Consider the following 17,169-nt stretch of genomic DNA (forward strand, 5'->3'; position numbering starts at 1 on the left):
TGAATCCTTATTGGAATCTGACAGAGTTGCTGTCATATTTCCTCTGTGTGTTCATCTTACTTTGCTCAGGCCTTGACATGCAAAGGTTCATATGCATGTCCTTGTCATGAGCACATGGATCTCCTTGGGTGCATTGCTCTTGAATATTATCATCCAGTCAGAAGCATCCGCATGGCATGATTTCCTTCCTAGTTTCTCCTCTGTCTTCGATTCTACCCTTTAAACTAGGGAAACATCAGGAATGTGCTGAGCTTGTCCCCCATGACCTCATTTCATTGTCCAGTTGTGAGGCATACCATTTCATTCTCAGTGCCATGGTATCTGAGTGACCATATTAGATCTTGATGTGGAAACCTTAAAATGTGCTCCCTAATGTTTTCTACATTATTCTCCCTCCCTTCCTTCCCTCCCTTCATTTCTCCCTTCCTCCCTCCCTCCATCCCTCCCTTCCTCCCTCCCTCCATCCCTCCCTTCCTCCCTCCCTCCATCCCTCCCTTCCTCCCTCCCTCCCTTCCTCCCTTCCTTCCTCCCTCCCTCCCTCCCTCCTTCCTCCCTTCCTCCCTCCCTCCCTTCCTTCCTCCCTTCCTCCCTTCCTCCCTCCCTCCCTTCCTCCCTTCCTCCCTTCCTCCCTCTCTTCCCTCCCTTCCTCCCTCCCTCCCTTCCTCCCTTCCTCCCTCCCTCCCTCCCTTCCTCCCTTCCTTCCTCCCTTCCTCCCTTTCTTCCCTCCCTCCCTTCCTCCCTCCCTTCCTCCCTTCCTTCCTCCCTCCCTTCCTCCCTTCCTCTCTTCCTCCCTCTCTTCCTCCTTTCCCTCCCTCCCTTCCTTCCCTCCCTCCCTTCCCTCCCTCCCTTCCTCCCTTCCTCCCTCCCTTCCTCTCTTCCTCCCTCCCTCCCTCCCTCCTTCCTTCCTCCGTCCCTCTCACCCTTTCTGTCTTCCCTGAATTCACTGAACTCCAGAGTACTAGCCTTTTACTTACAGCTCCAGTCAACACTTACATTTGTAGCCAATGAGGGGTGGGGTGGGGCGAAAACTCTCTTCAAAATTCTATTTTACAATACATATAGAAAAGTTGGGCCTTGGGGGGTTTCTTTTAAATACTATACATATTTGGCATTGTATAAGGGATAAAAAATAAACATGGCAATTGCTTTTAGTCTGTCTTTACAAAACAAAGCGTCTTCTCTGCTGAAAGAGTCTCTTCACCATCTGCTCCCAGAAGTCCGAGGAGAGAACACTTTACCCAGAGTTTTGGACGGGTCCCTTTTCTCAGCACATGCCCTGTTTCTGAGACGTTCTGTGGATTTGCTTTTGTCTGGTCCTAGTTGAGCAGTGAATAAGCACTAGATGAATTTTCCACAGATGAACTGGTTGTTTCTGGGGTGGAAACATTATATGTTCCTGCAAAAATAAGGCAAAGCAGCATTTCAGCCTCAAAGACAAACTTTCATGTACTTTGGGGTGCAGACATCTTCTAACGAACCAAGATGAGCTCTGGTCCAGCAGCCATGCCTGGAAACCAACCCAGGCCTGCCCTCCTCCCTTACCCAGCGTGCCAGAGAACCAACGACGACGGAAGTGCTGTCCTCAAGCATGCACGGCAGCCACCAAGCACTAACTACTCCCCGACACACCAGCAGCCAGATTTCCACACAAGACAGGAAGATCTCAACATGGGCAGCCTCTCCCTAAGCGCCCACATGCATGGACCTGGGGGCTTCGACATGAGGAAAACTTCCTGGTCCCCATGTTTATCTTGACTTGGGGAAGTTTGTGGGAAGGAGCTAGCCATTGAGCTGAAGGTTCATACGGGGAAGACAAGGAAAAGGAAGAGTAATCACAAAGGAGGAAGAGGCAGGGTGGGAAGAAGGGACAGATACCAACGGAAGTACCGAGGACCAGCAGAGTGGGGAGGGCAGCTGGTGGAACCGCTCAGCCTTGTGTGGGCAGACGGCAGGCGCTGTGCACAAGGGAGACAGAGAACACGCACCGGGCAAGGGAAGGGCCGAAGTGACTACCCTACCATCAGTATGATGAACCGCCACTGCTAACAGGGTTTCCATCACTGTCTGGGGGGACCTTTGGGGCTGCTGACAACATAAACCAAAGTTACAGGAATTAGCCCCCCCCAAAAAAAAATTATCCAGAGCAGGGATGTACTGATGGCCCATGCAAAAGTATCCAACAGCAGGGACCAGGAATCTCAGGCCCCGACACCCCAGGAATAAAGCCCACCTCCCAACTTAGATCATTCACAGTTGAAGAGTGTGTTCTATTGGCTGATGTTTTGCAAAGTTCAGATTCAGCGTATTACTGAATAATTTCTGCTCACTTCATTGGAAATGCTAAATGCTCAGGAAGTCCAGTACTATTCCAAAGACTCAGTCATTTCATGTGGGGTCAAATTAGTGACATTTAAAGTGAAAAGAGACTATTCCTTCATCTCTGGAGTGATTCCCCAATTCTCCACTATATCCAGTAGAGATTTGGTCTCTATGGACTTCTCAGAATATTCAGATTCAGATATATTTGATAGCATGGGTATGATGCCCAGAGTCTGGAAGAGAGCACAACCTAAGTTTGCATTTGTGAGAACTGGTTTTAAAGAGACGGACACGAGGCTGGGAGGTGGCTCAATAGTAGAGTGCTTGCTTAGCATGCTTGAAAGAACCTGGATTTGATCCCCAACACTGAGGAAAACAAAAATGAAATGGAAGGCATGTGTGTGGTTATTTTCTTGTGGGAGAGGCAGTGTGGCAGAAATGTGTTGTGAGGGGTCTGTGTAAACGGAACTGCTCCATGGGGGTGGTATGATGGGACTGTCCTATTGGGCGGAAGTGTGATAGGACTGTCCTGTCAGGGCGATGTGATGGGGCTGTGCTGTGGGAGGCAGTGGTTGGGACTGGGTTTTACATTCTGATTCACTGAGACCAGTTCTGAACTCATTAACGCTACTTATTTCCTATTCCCCAGGTAGAATTTAGGACTGTCTGTTAGACTATCTGGCCTGGGTGATGGCTCATGTATGTATCCTCGGTTTGTAAATATCAATGTATGAAACAAACAAACTTATAGAAAGTGGGAGGAACAACACTGAGCTGAATCCTATAATCAAATTTTCCACTTTGATTCTTGGCGTGACACAGAAAAGTGATGCGTCTACTACTTGACATGATTTAAAAAAAAATTCTGTGTTGGACAAGCCCAGAAACTTGCAGATACTGTTTCTATTTGATAGACAGCTCTCCTGGGCTTGTCAAGATTCCAAAAATCCTTGTGAGTTTCCATTATGTGCCTATTTAGAGTAGCTGCCCTTCTTTTGCAAGCTCCTGGTCGCTTGTGAATATATAAACAAGTTCCTGGGTTCAATCTCTACCCTAAACACAGTTGTTGAGGTCCCTGCCAAGAAATGGGGGTAGAAGCAGAGGTGCTTGGTCAGGGCCAGTCTGAGCTGGTCCACCTGGGAGCACCTGGTAGTCACTACATACCTGTTTTACCAAAAAGATTATTAAATCTTCTGGATATTGGAGAACTCATAGAAAACACAGGTGTTGACGAACCTAGGGAGGTTGACTAGAAGAGAGAGGGAAGAAAAGACAGTCACAACGCAGGTCTGGGAGACCAGGGCTGTTTGGATTTCTTGGGGGGTGGGTGGCTTACTGCCTTCTAGGGGTCGCTTTCCTGTGTTTCTAACTCTGTCCCTTAGGTCCAGTGGTGTGCTCTGAACTGAAGAGATTGCAAGTATATACGAGTTGTGTTCTCACTCCCTCTTCAGCCCTGCCTCCCTATTCTTCACCCCTCCTTCCTCTCTCCCTCCCTCTCTCCTTCCTTCCCTCCCTCCTTCTCTTTGCCTGTTCCTTACTTTTTCTTCCTTCTTCCCTTCCTTCCTCTTCCCTGCATCCATCCTCCCCTCCCCTCCCCTCCCCTCCCTTCCTCTGTTTTATCTTTCTTTGCTAAGAAACCAGTTTCGCTCTTTTCACAGACTAATCATAAGCTAAGTTGTATCCTTGCTTAAATACATGTCTTTATGTTTTGTAGATTGTTTTCTTTAACGTTACTGTTAGTTTTTTTTTTCTAGTACCTTTGGCATATGAAAGGTAGCCAATAATATTCAAGGACAACAGTTGCACTGAAAAAGAATGAACTATAGAAAATTTCATTATTATTTCTAATAATAATTTTTTTTTCTAATTCCTTAAATTCTACTCACAAGCTTCTCACTGAGAATTTGATTTTTCACCTAAAGGCCTCCATAGTGGTGCTGTTGGTATTGGGTTTTGAGACAGGGTCTCACTATTTAGAACCAGTTGCCCTGGTGTTACTTGCTAAGTAGCCCAGGCTGGTCTCCAACTCATGGAGCTCCTATTGAGTGCTGGGATTACAAGTATGCACCAACCGGGCGGCGGTGGCGCACGCTTTTAATCCCAGCACTGGGAGGCAGAGGCAGGCGGATCTCTGTGAGTTCAAGGTCAGCCTGGGCTACAGAGTGAGATCCAGGGCAGGCACCAAAACTACACAGAGAAACCCTGTCTTGGAAAGCCAAAAACCAACCAAACAACAACAACCCCAAAACCCCAAATATGCACCACTGCTCTGGCTTAGATGCCATCTTCAGATTCTCTGCCGTTGAAAGCTGTGGAGTCACATCTTCAAGAGATGTGCATGGCACATGGAACCAGAGACTGTGGCAAGAAGCAACAGTCACTGCCTAATCATTTAGGGCCTCACTGTGCAACTGTTGTGTCACTTGTATCATCATGTCCTGGACTCATCACACCCACTAAGATGCGGAAGAGGTGGGAAAGATTTGACATCTGCTTAGTAACGCTTTCTGTGGAACTAAATGACAGAGTGCTGGAATTAGTCATGGAAGCAGAGGGGTTTGCTTATGTTTTACCCAACTGACCACAACCCCAAGGTAAGGGTTAGTCTATTTCCTTGTATCGCATTAACGGAGTCCATGAGGGTAAAGTCTCTTCAGGACCAGGCTTACCTTTGAGTGCTGAGAAGACCACCTTGACAATGAAAACTTATTCAGCAAAGCTTCCTGCACCTACATGGTTTAAAAGAAACTGGTGTCAATTCAACAGACTCCATTTGGGCATGTTAGACATTGCCAGAAACAGGAAACCATCACTGTTCTTACCTTCTGATCCCAGAGGCAGCCGAAGAGAAGAATGAAGAGACCCTGTGGAGAGGATTAAGGACTGCGTTTTAATGGCACACCATCATCCAGTTCCACTGAAAGCATTAGTAAGCAGGTGTTGAGTCTGCCCCATCTGAGTGGGTGTGATGAGTCCAGGACATGACGACATTAAGTGATACAACACTTACACAGTAAGGAGCCTTAAAGGATAGCTGCTAGGGCAATCATTTCTGTTTTCCTCTGCCTATGGACAGGGTTATGTAATACACTTCTTTAATCAACATTATTCCTCATTTATCCCCCTATGTTGTGAAGACAGTCATGGGATGAGATATTTCCTTCCCTGGAAGCATATCCTGAAAACCATTAGCTAAGAACCTTGTAGCTCATAACACACGGTGGTAGGACTTGGGGTTCATAGGGTTTTGTCACAAGCATCCAGGGGCAAGATGCTTCCTTGTCGTCTGTCTTTCTCTTACAGCTTATCTAACAAACCGGCCTCCACTGTAAGTGACTAGATACTACCGGAGAGCAAACAAATGTCTTCTTCACCTGAACACCACCAGACAGATTGGCATATGCAGGGCATTCATTCTTCCATGTGTTTTTCTGGAGGAACTACATGGTACTCAGCATCTACTTCCTTCCATTGGCTTTTGAGAACCTGCCTTGGACCAAGTTCTTTATTAGGCACTAGAGAGGGGGAGATACAGTGGCCAACAGGAAGTCTGTTCTTACAAAGCCAGAGCTTGCTGATGCTCAGAGAGACTAAGTGGAGCCATGACTTGACTTAGTGACAGTGTTATTCTTACTTAAAAGGTAAGACTGGGGCAAGATTATCTTGAGTAAACAGCATCATCTAGTTTAGAATGGTGACTCTTGTCCTAATTGTACTATGGGAACATTTGGAACCAAGTCATAATGCGGGTAATAAAAGGTTCAAGGTTCCACGGAGGCAGAGTGCTTGCAATTACTGCTTTCTGACACTTAGGTCTCCTGTGCATTCAAACCCTTCCCCATTCCTCCTCTTGTTTGTGTTTCTGTCATTAGTTCATCCCACGAGAACGGACATTTCCTGAGATCCTGGTGCCTGGATATTTGGCTTACCTGGAAGGCGTTGAGGAGGGTAAATATGATGTGGAACACAGCATTACTCCCCTGGATCACTGTGGCAAGACCGAAACCCCAAGTGAGCCCCAAGAGGGGCGTGAGGACCCCGATGCTCTTGCTGATCTGGAACAGGCTGCTCTTCTCCTGCTTGCCTGGCTTGTCTCCGATGGAAGGCCTCAGGATCTTGGTGATGACCACAACTGTGATGCTCACGTTCACCACCACAATCATCAATGCTGGGATGGCAAAAGCCAGCAGTGCTCTGGTGTCCTCCCAGTTGAGCCAACACGCGTTCTTCCTCATGTAGACTTCCTGCGGCTGGGTAACCCCCACTGTGATGGAGGAGATAATGAGTGGACAGCCGTAGCCTAGGGAAAAGGCCAAGGCTTTCTGGGTGGACTTGCTTGCATCATGGAGAATGAAAATGAGGCGGTAAAAGAGCATGAGGCCCAGGGTAAGCATCCAGAAGAAGACGCTGAGGTAGAAGAAGTGAATGAAGAAGGTGGCGGCCACGCAGGCTGTTTCGTTGAGTGGGTAGTAACCATCGTGGATAGCACCGGCCACAATGAACCAGATGTCAGCAATCAGAAGGCAAAAAGCAATGTTGACTATGCAGATGTGGCGCATATAGGAAGTCCGATTCTTGGTCACGGATTTCCACACCATGGCTTCCACAACTAGACAGGCTGCTAAGCTGAAGATGGAAAAGCCCAACCCAATGTAAGAAATGATATCCAGAAGTACTTTTAGGAGAGATCCTGGATCTGGGGAGTCTGGGGACATGAGGATGGAGAATGATGTCAGGTGGTTACACTTGCAGAAGACCCTGTCCCTGTTGTCCCGACCATCATCCTCCATAGAACATCCACTACTATCCCAGCCCCCTGTATAGTTGTCAAGGCTGAAGTTCCAGAAGACACACTGTGGCTTGCCACCTGCACGATGGTTGTTCTTAAAAGTCATGGAAATCCTAAATGGCTTGCTGATGCTGTGGCTGACGGTGGTTGTCATCACTAAGCTGTTCGAAGATGTCTTTTTCTGTACATCCTTGGCAAGGATGGCTTTGAGAGTCGGGAAAGCCACAGTGACAATCGATGACTCGGGCTGCAGGTTTTCCAGCTGACACTCATCAATGGCAACATCACCCCACAGGTCAGAGTCTGTGAAGACAAACTTCTGTTGGTAGACTTGGGGGCGCCCATGTGTTATTACCATGCTCTTCATCTGAACATTAGGGTGGAGGAGGAATGGAGGGGTGTGGCCCCCCAGCTGCAATGCTTTGGTAAACCTCTCCACGGAATGCAGGAACTGAGAGCTCTGGTTGTTCTGTTGCTGTAGTAACTTCTCCCAGGAGTTCAAGGTGGACTTGTCTAAGATGACATTAATGGTAGCAAGCACATCCTGTAGGCAACATGGGGGAGGCGACCAAACCATTTTTTTCAAGATAAAAGAGACAAAACAGCATTTCTCTGGGTACTGGTTGGTGTGTGTAAACAAAGGGGAAGAGCAGAGAATCTAAGGCATCACAAGGAGAGAAGATCTATCCCCTGCTTTCTCATGACAGAGCACGGCAGAGGCAGGGAGTACAAGGCTGTGGGACTTTGCTGAGCATTTAGTAACAATGACTATGAGAATCATCCCCATCACTACTAAGACCTACTTAGCTGGCTGGGAGGGATCATATTTCTTGTTTTTTGTCATTTGATTTTCTTGCGTTCTTATTGTGTTTTTGTATATGTATGCCTATGGGTGTACAAATATATGTGTGCATGAAGGTACTGACGTTAACGTTGGCCAGAGGTTAACATTGGGTGTCTTTCACAACATCTGTCCACAGGGTCTCTCACTGAATCTGGAGCTCACTGGTTCGGTGTGATTGCATGGCTGATATACTCCAAGAATTGATCCTCCTGTTGTCCCCAGCACTGGGGCAGAGGGGATCAAGCCCCTGTGTCCAGCTTCTCTACCTGGGTTCTGGGGACTGAACTCAGAGTCTCACGCTTGCTTGGTAAACACTTTACAAACATTTCTCCGGGCCCTTGGTTGACTTGACTCTAAATCACAAGCCTATGAAGGCTTTTTGGTGGGGGCATGTCACCAGCACGCCTCTCAGAAGACCTGCTCTAGCTCTGAGCATCAAATAAGCTGTGGGAGTGTCTCCAAGGGCGGTTTTGTTTTCTGATCAACAATTTCTTCCTCTTTTCCTTAAGCTTGGACCCAATGCTTTTCCTTCGTTCCTTTCTCTTGAAAATAGTTTTTCTCCCGATTTTTGTCCTGTCTGACCTATAGTAGAATACGCCCATGGAACAGGTTGAGTGGCAGCCTCTAACAGGGTATATCCTGACACCCAAACCTTGGGAATGTGACCTTATGTGGACGGAGAGCCTTTACACATGTAATTGCATTAAAGATCTGCTCTAGTCAGCTTTAACTGTCAACTTGACACAGTCTAGAGTCACAAGTGTTGTCTGAGAAGAAGTCTCAATCGGTGAATTACCTCAAGCAGAATGGCAGGTGGGCACGCCTGTGATGAACTGTCTTGGTTGCCTAAACTGATGTAGGAGGGGCCTGTCCACTGTGGGCAGTGCCATCCCCGGGGCAGGTGTTCCTGAGCTATATGAGGAAGCTAGCCAAGAAAGAGCCCGTGAACCACCAAGCAGCGTTCCTCTCTGGTTCCTGCCTCAAGTTCCTTCCCTCACTTCCTCTGTGAGCTGAAATGAACCCTTCCCTCCCCCAAGTTGCCTCTGGGTGTGGTGTTTATCACAGCAACAAAACGAACCTAGGACAAGATTGGTTCTGCATTATCTGGGTGGCTCCCAACTCCAAGAATATCTTAACAAAATACAAAAGAGAAAAGGGTTGGACAGAGATTGGAGTGGTGCTGCAGGATCGAAAGTATGAATGGTTTTCCCAGATGCTGGAGAAGGAAAGAAAGGCTCCTCCAGCACTTTCACAGGGAGCATGACTTTGCAGCCACCTTGATTCACATCTAGAACAGTGACACAAGTACAGTTCTGCCCAAGCCACCCAACCCATGGTTGCTGGTTGTCCTGACCCTACCCATAAACATAAAGCTTTGCTGTTGTGCTCCATGCTTGTTGGCCTCCTGTTGGTCTTGGCCACTAGGGGGCAGGCGACGGGAAGGTGAGAACCAGAGAACTTGACATAATTATCTGTAGTGTCCCCTTGCCCTGTTCCCTTTCTCCCAAGCTTGTCTCTGGTAAAAACCACACTGGACTTCAAAATCTATAGCTTGTGAGGAGAGTGTGTTCCTCTAAGACTTCCGCTCTCAGGGGACTCCAGTTGTGTGATTTCCGATCTTTTGTCTGTAGTATGGTAATGGTTTATAAAGGCCCTGGTCTCTGAGTGCCCTGCCTCCCCTCACAGATTTTACTCTGACTTACCTCCATGTGTCTGTCTCCCTTCATTAAAGCCTCTCCATTTGAATTCTTAGGACTTTTTCTTTCTCCCAAAACAACAAGTAACTCACAGTTCGCATTCAATGCAGACCTGTGAGAATCTTGTCTTGATTTCCTTTCTGTTGCTGTAAAAAGTGCGGCTGTGACAAAATGCCCCGACAAAAACAACTTGGGGCCTACAATTCCAGATTACAGCCCATCATGGCAGAGAAGTGACATTGGCAGGAGATCTGGACACATTATATCCACAGTCAAGAGCAGAGAGCGATGGATTAATGTGGGCATGCACGTGGTCAGCTCACATCTTCTACTCCTATATAACCCAGGATCCCTAGCCTAGGGAATGGTGCCCCCCATAATTAAGATTGGTCTTCCTTTATTAATTAATTTAATGAAGATAGTCTCTCACAGACCTTCTCTGATGCTGACCCAGCCAATCTTTCACAGGTGTGTCAAAAGCCCTGCCTCCTAGGTACCAAATTGACATCATAACACCCACCTTGCACATATTTTCTAACCCTCTTAATTCCCAGTCTAGAAAACTAGTAGGAACTCATTCTATTTAAACAAAGAAACAAAACTGGAACTTCTTTAAAGAAACTGGGAACCCTCTAATCTAGAAGTTGTAGCTTGCAGAGCATGCTAGGCTATTCTCATACCCAAATCAGTGCTCTGGAAAAGAAGAGTCTTCATGGGAAGAAGGAATGCTTCTTGAACAAAAGTCCAGAGGTGTGAGAAAGAAAGACCCCAAACTTCCACAAGGCTTAAGTGCACTTACCCTCATCATTTCTGAGTTCACTTGGGTTGGAACTGTTGAGAGCAAATCAAGGATGCTAATGATGGCTCCCAGGTTCCCTGGAGATGAGCGGATATCCTGTTCTTCCTTCGAAGAACTAACAGAAAGGTCCCTCAGGTATGTAGGGAGCTTCTGGTCCTGTAAGGGGCTCTTGATTAATGCCTAGTTAAAAAAAAAAGGCAGAACAAATGAAGATATTTTCATCCTGGTTATCTGGAAGCTGTGGTCCCTTTTTTTTTCTTCAATACCCATAATCAATAGTATATATTTGTGAGTTGAAGGCTTCACCCCTTAAACTATCTGTGCATGCCCCTCAGGATGGAAAAAGTTTAAGACCTCATGCATATAGAAAGCAAAGAGCTAAACATACACCAACCTAAAATCTAACTAGAAACAAAGGAATGATATATATGATTGCTACAGAGTTAAAGTAAACCAAACTTGTCCCTGGTCCATATAGAAACATACCTACCATTCTTTTTCCCCTGTGATTATCCCCCTATTTTAATGTTCTATATCGGTTATCTCAATGTAATTATTAAGAGTGTCCTCTTTTACTTTCTAAGTCCTGAAAGGTGCCAAGGGAGTGAAATGAACTGTAGTCCTATGCAGCTGTGAACCTCAAAAGAGACCAATGTGGCAAGACATCGCTATGTTACAATAGTGGCACTCATATCTTGACAGAAACCAATCACCGTCTAATAGGAATTAGGGCTCATTCAATAGGAGGGAAATCATGCGAGCTACTAGAAACCTACTCAACTGGGCTAGTGAGGTCACAGATATTAGAGGAGAGCAGTATACTACCACTTCACTAAACCACATAATTCTTAACTGCATTTTAAATTCTTACTCATAGACCCACAGATAAGTGTCGCTTCCAACCCTCACCAATAAAACTTCACTTTGCAATAGACAGAAACCATTATAGAAACCCGTAACTGGTCAAAATGCAGAAAATAACTGAGCACAGGGCATCCAGCCCAGTAGATACTCCTACAACACAACTCCTGTGCATAAGGCTCAGGAAACACTGAGGAAGAGGAGACTTGGAAGAGCCAGGGGACTTGGAAATCTGCCGTGAGAGTGTGTTTTCTAGGAATGACAAAGGAAGCTTCACCCATGATCCCTCTATAACACGGCTGCCCCCACAAGGTCTACACAAGGACAATAACAACAGACACACTGACGTGTAGGGGGAAATTTCACAGGGTCCCGAGCCTATATGAAAAACTACAGGTAACTGTAGAGCAGGCAACACCGAGAGCAGAGGAAAGAGTCTCCCTAAGGGATGAGTTTCCTAATTGGTTAGCCAATGTCAAGTGGTCAGCCCTGAAATCATACACATATAAGCAACAGTGAGTGGACTGAGAAGGTTGTGTGTATCTGTGTGTGTGCATAAATATGTAAGTTTAAAAAAAGGGGGGAACACGAGGCATGGGAAGAATTGGAGGAAGGAAAGGGAATGGGTAGAATTTCGTGATTATATTTTAATAATAAAAATACTATTATAAAAATAAAAGGGTTGTCTGCCCCCTTTTAGTCTCTGAGTATCTCGGCTCAGATGACAGATTATATCATCTATCTGTATACATCTGTTTTCTAACTCTCTACATTCTTAACTCTTTAAAAAGAATGAGTCGAGAAAAAAAATCTGTCTTCTCTAGGAAGCCTTTGATGAGTGCCCCTTCTGGGAACACACAGATATTTGTTTAATTTAAAATATTTCATACTGAGACATGGACACCAATGCCATCTTGCAATTCACTTTCAACATTTTCCTAATTAAACTATTTGGTATTGAGTCTTATTTTTATATTATCTCTTTATGAAAATGTTATAGCTATTTGCTATCAGAGCTATGTGAAAGAGATCACTGAGAAAGTATAACACACCACCCACGCCTAGTAGGTCTTAGCTACCAGGTGCTGAGCAGCTGAGCTTGAGCATCTGGGTGATCCTAGAGCACTGTGCACTTTGTTGCCTTCATATTCAAGTTTAAGTGTTTGTAAAGTGTTTCTAGGTTTCCTTTTTTGAATGGTTAACCTTGATTGTCAGCTTGCTGGGATTTAGAAACACCATAGAAACAAACTTCTAGGCATAACTAAGAGGGAGTTTCCAGATTGGGGAAAATGAAGTGAGAAGAGCCACTGTAAACGTGGATGGTACCATTCCCCCAGCCTGGGCTGAATGAAAAGGTGAAAGCAAGCTGATCGTCATCATCTCTGTCAGCCTCCTGACTGTGGATGCCATGTGACCAGCCTTCTCATGCTGTCCCTGCCACGATGGACTTCACCCTCCAACTGGGAGCGAAAACAAAATCTTCCTTCCTTAAGGTGTCTTTATCCTATATTTTATCCCAGTAACTAGAAAAGTAGCCAATACAACACACTTTGGCCATGCATTTTGGAGTGAGTGGGGCATGGCTCATTTTCCTAAGTGCAGAGAACTCTGCCCCGAGGGCTTGGAGTCAAGGGTTCCAGGTTCACCTTGGCCAGCCGGAGCAAACCGTTGATGGGGGCTGAGATACAGCTTCTTTTCTCCTCCTTCCACTGGGAGCCCACACATCTATAAGTGATGGTCCCGCCGAGGATCTGGCCAGGGCTTCTGGAAACACTGGAGAACTGGCACAGCTTCTGAATGATTTTCCCAGGCTCCCCGATCCCTATCACAGGATCCCGGCATGTGATGTTCTCCCCTGTGTCAGAAATACGGAAAAGAAAGGGACCATCAGGAATTTCTTTCGGCCACAAAGAATGAAGTTGTGCCATTTGGGGGTAACTGGATGCCACTGGAGATGATCAATTAAGCACATTAAGCTGTTTTCAGACAAATATTGTATATTGTCTCTCATTTGTGATTCCTAGGTTTTATATAGAGTCATAAAATCATGTATATATAAACACACACACACATTATATATATATAATGAATGCAGAGGTGAAATAATCTAGGGGAGCCAAGAGGGCTATTGGGGGAGGGGAGAAGGGAAGAGGGGAATGAAACTTGGGGTAAACTCAGTATACACTTCACACTTGTGTGAAATGGTCCGTGTGTTATACAGTGCTGGCTGTCCACAATGAAAACTTACAGTGACATAAAAAAAGAAGTTGAACACCTTTAATTTGAAAACTTGAAATCCAAATCACTCTGAATTCTGAGTATTTCTAAGCAGCATGGGGTCACAAGTGGGCAGTTCCCCACTCAGAAGCCTTGCCATGTGTAAAGTAACTCACTTTAGTTCTGTCTGGCTGATGATTGACTTTTGCGTGTGAGTGTGAGGGGAAATGCTATCTCAGCTGCTGTGATCAACACAGTCAGAGCTAGTGTGGAGGGCAGGAGATTGCTCTACCATTGCTCTGCCTGTCCTGCCCGCTGTCACGATTATTAAAAACATGTATAAGAATTTTCAAAAGAGACAACTTACAGGAAGAGGAGGAGGAAGGAATCAGGATCAGGTTGCACAGACTTTGGTGCTAGAGTTCACACTGCCTTTGCTCTTAGTGGCCTGGTGAGAACTAAACTAACTTTCATTCTGTTCCTGGTTTTCCAAAGCCCCTTCTTGGTTTTAACCCACAGCAAATTCCTATAATGCACAATTGCTTTTCTCTCTGCTTTGTGCCCACCTCTAATCCCTGGGACTCCCATTTTGGATGTAGAGAAAATCTAAACCACGAAAACAACAAGAACTTAATGTATGCTCATCCAAATAAGAGATTATCCTCTTTGCCAAGGGTTTTAAGGTTTGTCATAATGCCTTCCCACTTTGATTGGCAGGTCCCAGTTACCAATATGAGCCAGAATGTTCACAGAACATTCAGTAAACCAAACAAACTAGGTAGAAGAATTAGGGAACCTTTGTCTATCAGGGGTCCCATTTCCAAGAAATCATCTTCATCACTTTGCCTCTCTGGTGACTGGGGTGATTTCTTCTACATGAACTCACATAGAAACAGTCACACAGTCAGTCACCTTGAGAATAGGCCAGGTCACACTGGCCCAGTGGTGACAAAGGATGGGGATGGCAGGCACCTGTTCTTCCCACCAATTCTTTTCAAATGGCTCTCTCAGGAAAGGAGTGCTAGTGAGGACACATTCCCTTGACATTCTCTCTAGGGAATCTCAGCTGGACACAGATGCTGCCCAGTTTGCCTCACAAACCGCTCAGCCTTCTGGCCTCAGCCCTGGAATGACTTCATCTGCTAAGACCCCTCTCCACTATTAGCAGCAAAGTTAAACCAAAACCAAGCAGCTCTCCTGGCCACCCACAATAGTTCTATCTTTACAGTTGCCATAGCAGCTGTGACAGCATCTTCAATCATCTCTCTGTCTCGCCTCTATTTATTGTAGTATTCCCTCTGGGTCACCCAAGGCCTGGCCCTGTGAATGTATTTAACATATATTCATGGAGTAGCCAAATGAAGGAGGCATTGAATGAGGAGTCTCTGCTCATGATTATATGATTTTAAAGTGATTTAAGTGCACTCACCCGGAAGAAGGGTAAGCTTCATCGATGGGCTCCGGACTGAGTTGTTGGCTGCATTGGTAAAGTGACAAAATGCATTGATGTGTTGGGGACACCAGCGAGGTGCGTTTGCTGGGAGACTGTATTTGTAGCATGCTTGCTTGCCATTGACTTCTTTCTCTAAAGACAGTGTTATCGAGAACATGAATTCACAACATGAGTAGCCAAGACATGAAGGTTGTCAAGATGTTCTAAGGTGAACAAACCTACCCCAGATTCTCCTCAGAATTTGTGACATTTATTTTTAGTTTGGTTTCACATATTTACGTGAAAATAACTTCTGGCTCTCAGAATAGCTAAATTCATCTTTGAATGTACGCTAACCCAAATGTTACCTAGACCATTCATATAGTTTCCAGTCTGATCCCACATCCTGCTCAGCATATTGATTGCACCCTGCTTCACAGTGATTTATAACCACCTCTTTACAGGCCATTCTATATTTTGAAGGTTTATTTAAATTTTTAAAAATGATGTGTACCCATGGGTGTCAGTGTATGCTTGTTAGTGCAGTTACCTGCACAGCCCAGAAGAGGGCACCAGACACCATGGAGCTGTAGTTGCTGGTGGTTGTGAACCATCTAAGGTGGGCACTGTGAACTGACCTCAAACTCTGCAAGCACAGTGTATGTTCTTCACAACTCAGACCTCTCCCTTGCCTGAAGGTCATTCTGTTCTACTAACCCAGAAGCTCCAGGAGAGGAAGTTCCCACCTAGTCCCATTTATCTTCATGTCTCCCAGTGCTTGTCTCAGTGTCTGGTACATGAAAAGCACCCAGTTTATGCATACTGGCCTCAGAATCTGGAGATATTGGCACTCTTCTATATCTGGGTTGATTCTTTGCCATCCATGCCACTGTAACATGGCCTTCTCTATCTAACTGGAGTCTTGCTCTTCTGAATTTCCACTGCCTTTTCAATCTATGCTACACATTTAGGATATTTAGTGTTATGTGCATTGCATTTTATATAGCATAGGCCTTTCTGGACGTTAAAATAACCACCTAAATTATTATTTGCTATTATTATTAGTAATAATAATTTACTTATGATTTATATGTCCCCGCTTGTCTGTATGTGCATCATGTATGTGAGGATTTCACAGATGCCAGAAGAGGGTGCTGAATGCCCTGGGACTGGGGTTATAGATGGTTGTAAGCTGCCCAATGGGGATGCTGAAAGCCAAACTCAGGTCCTCTGTAAGAGCAGTAAGTGCCTTCAATTGTAGGAGGCCTGGGGGTCCTTGTGCTCACAGGTAAGCACTAGGGGAACCAGGAATACACAGAGTTGTTCCTTTTAAGGAAGGGATGCGTAACCTGTCATCCACCTGGAAGGCTGGGAGCAAAGGTTAATGGCCTGGTGACCTTTGCACTATCTGTGTGACTGAGACCACACTGAATCATTTCCTAAGCCCTTATCATGAGTTTGCTTTTCTCAATCTATAGAACCTATCATTATGGAAGTTGTCACAAGTACTTTACAAAGATGTAGTCATGTCTGCCCTTTATTTAGCTTACTTTGGTCCTCAAGGAGATTTATGTATGCTCATTGTGCACATGGGATTAATTATCACCAGGGATATTTTCACCAAATTGTGCTGTTTAAATATGCCTAAAATCAACTACTCAGGGTCAGACTCCTGAAGTTTGAACCAACACCAGCTACTGAGTTGTATCGAACCAAACTGCCTTCTTGACTCCAATGGATCATTGCTCTGCTGGCCATGGTGGTTGCAGAGATCCCCCACATTCAATCACTAAGCCATCTCTCCATCTTCATGCCTATTTTTTTTAACCTTTCTCCTTGCCTATTATGCTCAAGAATTAACAAGCCTTGTGCATTTGAGATTCGGAGTTGTGAGACCTTTGACAAGAGAGGATTTGAATTTTATTTTATTTACTTTTGCAAGACGATTACCAGTGAAGAACCAGAAGCTAATTTCTCCTCAACATAGCATTCTTAAATACCACACAGTATAAGAACAGCATCCAAAGTGGGCTGAAAGCAGGGAAGTTACAATGCTTAGGGGAACTTGCATCCACCCAGAGAGGAAGCCAGAATTTTAACCATGACTGATGGGTTTTTTGTTTTTCTGCCCTAGGCTTCTACTGAGCATGATACCCTTTGAAGATCCTGCCATTGTGTTGGACATGGGATGTGGTAGGCTTGGGTACCATT

General features: G+C 45.4%; 1 protein-coding gene across 5 annotated transcripts in view; it reads right to left on the reverse strand.

Moving 5' to 3' along the window:
* Positions 1 to 949: 949 nt before the first annotated feature.
* Adgrf5 (adhesion G protein-coupled receptor F5) overlaps positions 950 to 17,169 on the reverse strand; it is an 83,835-nt gene continuing 67,615 nt past the window's right edge. For 3 of the 5 annotated variants that reach the window (XM_036167972.1, XM_036167975.1, XM_036167971.1), the window contains 8 exons: positions 14,956 to 15,111; positions 12,956 to 13,164; positions 10,449 to 10,628; positions 6,249 to 7,652; positions 5,142 to 5,183; positions 4,989 to 5,048; positions 3,484 to 3,568; positions 950 to 1,396 (listed from right to left, as the gene is read on the reverse strand). In XM_036167972.1, coding sequence (XP_036023865.1) covers positions 1,317 to 1,396; positions 3,484 to 3,568; positions 4,989 to 5,048; positions 5,142 to 5,183; positions 6,249 to 7,652; positions 10,449 to 10,628; positions 12,956 to 13,164; positions 14,956 to 15,111 — 2,216 coding nt within the window. In that variant the 3' untranslated portion in view covers positions 950 to 1,316. Of the gene's footprint in view, positions 1,397 to 2,018; positions 2,086 to 3,483; positions 3,569 to 4,988; positions 5,049 to 5,141; positions 5,184 to 6,248; positions 7,653 to 10,448; positions 10,629 to 12,955; positions 13,165 to 14,955; positions 15,112 to 17,169 lie in introns of all 5 variants that reach the window. The other 2 variants (XM_036167974.1, XM_036167973.1) reach the window with 2 other exon arrangements.

The sequence above is a fragment of the Onychomys torridus genome, chromosome 18, assembly GCF_903995425.1.
Source record: "Onychomys torridus chromosome 18, mOncTor1.1, whole genome shotgun sequence".
NCBI classification, from domain to species: Eukaryota; Metazoa; Chordata; class Mammalia; order Rodentia; family Cricetidae; genus Onychomys; species Onychomys torridus.